The 1,020-nt window shown below is 65.5% G+C and overlaps 1 protein-coding gene across 1 annotated transcript in view; it reads left to right on the top strand.

The window, feature by feature from the left end:
• Positions 1-1,020, top strand: part of AMN (amnion associated transmembrane protein) — a 16,587-nt gene that overhangs the window by 2,967 nt on the left and 12,600 nt on the right. The window contains exon 2 of the mRNA XM_023537134.1: positions 164-341. Coding sequence (XP_023392902.1) covers positions 164-341 — 178 coding nt within the window. The remainder of the gene's footprint in view (positions 1-163; positions 342-1,020) is intronic.

Below are 1,020 nucleotides of genomic sequence, written 5' to 3'. Positions count from 1 at the left end.
CCCGAGGGTCCGCGCCCGCGGCGCCCGGATCGCCGTGGCTCCGACCTCCCGTGCCTGCCGGGCAGAACCGGAACCGGAACCGGAACCCCAGCCGGGCGAAGGCCAGAGACGGCATCTCTGCTTGCGAAGCGCCGTGCTTTTCCAGCTTTCTGAAAATGGACAGTAGCCTGGTGTAAATCCCGCATCCAGGACCGGGAGAACCAGAGGGCCCGCGGGCGAAGTGCCATCACGCGGCGCCTTGACCCTGAGGCGAAGGCCACGCCCCTCCAGTGCTGGCGCCTGGGAGGCATTCCCCATGCGCCCGGGTCCCACAAGAAGTTAGAGATCGAGGGGGAGTTTAAGTGACAGAACCTGCAGGTCCCAGCCTTGATCCGAGTGGCCCCCGGATGCCAGGGTCCGCCCCGGTGGAGGGCAGAGCACAGAGGTCCAGGTAGCTATTCCCTTGCCCCCCAGGCCCCAGGGCGGGAGGCTGGTGGCCCTCAGGGGGCATAGGCCTGGATCCCAGGACCTGCAGAAGGCTGGCCCCTGGACGAGGGTGGGTTGTAGGGTGCCAAAGGCAGACCCCACCCCCGGCACCGCTCTGAGTGTCTCCTTGTCTGTACCACGGGGACCATACTGGCATCCATTCCAAGTGGCTGTGGGCGGCATGAGGCCCATGTGACAGGGGGCCGTGTACTCAGCCAGCAGTGGCCACAGCCTGTCAGGAAATGCCCCATGGTGACCTTAGCCTGCTGGGCCAGAGGCTGGACCTGCCCTCGGGCCAATAAGCTGAGGCCTCGACCACCACGACAGGCACCCTGGGGTGAAGAACCACATATGGCTGATGGCGCTGGGCTCCTCAGCCTGCCACGTCTCTCTCCCCCTGTAGACTTTGGGGCTTTGTGGCCCAAGTCTTGTCCATTCACATGTCCTGGCCCAGCCAGTCCCAGGGAGGGACAGTGAGGGTGTTGGAACCCTGAGCCAGCGGCCCTGACCTCTGGCAGTGGCTCCTCTTGACCCAGACACATGCAAACTGCCCCC

The sequence above is a fragment of the Pteropus vampyrus genome, unplaced genomic scaffold (assembly GCF_000151845.1).
Source record: "Pteropus vampyrus isolate Shadow unplaced genomic scaffold, Pvam_2.0 Scaffold178, whole genome shotgun sequence".
Taxonomy (NCBI): Eukaryota; Metazoa; Chordata; class Mammalia; order Chiroptera; family Pteropodidae; genus Pteropus; species Pteropus vampyrus.
This window is presented reverse-complemented; position numbering and strand designations above follow the sequence as displayed.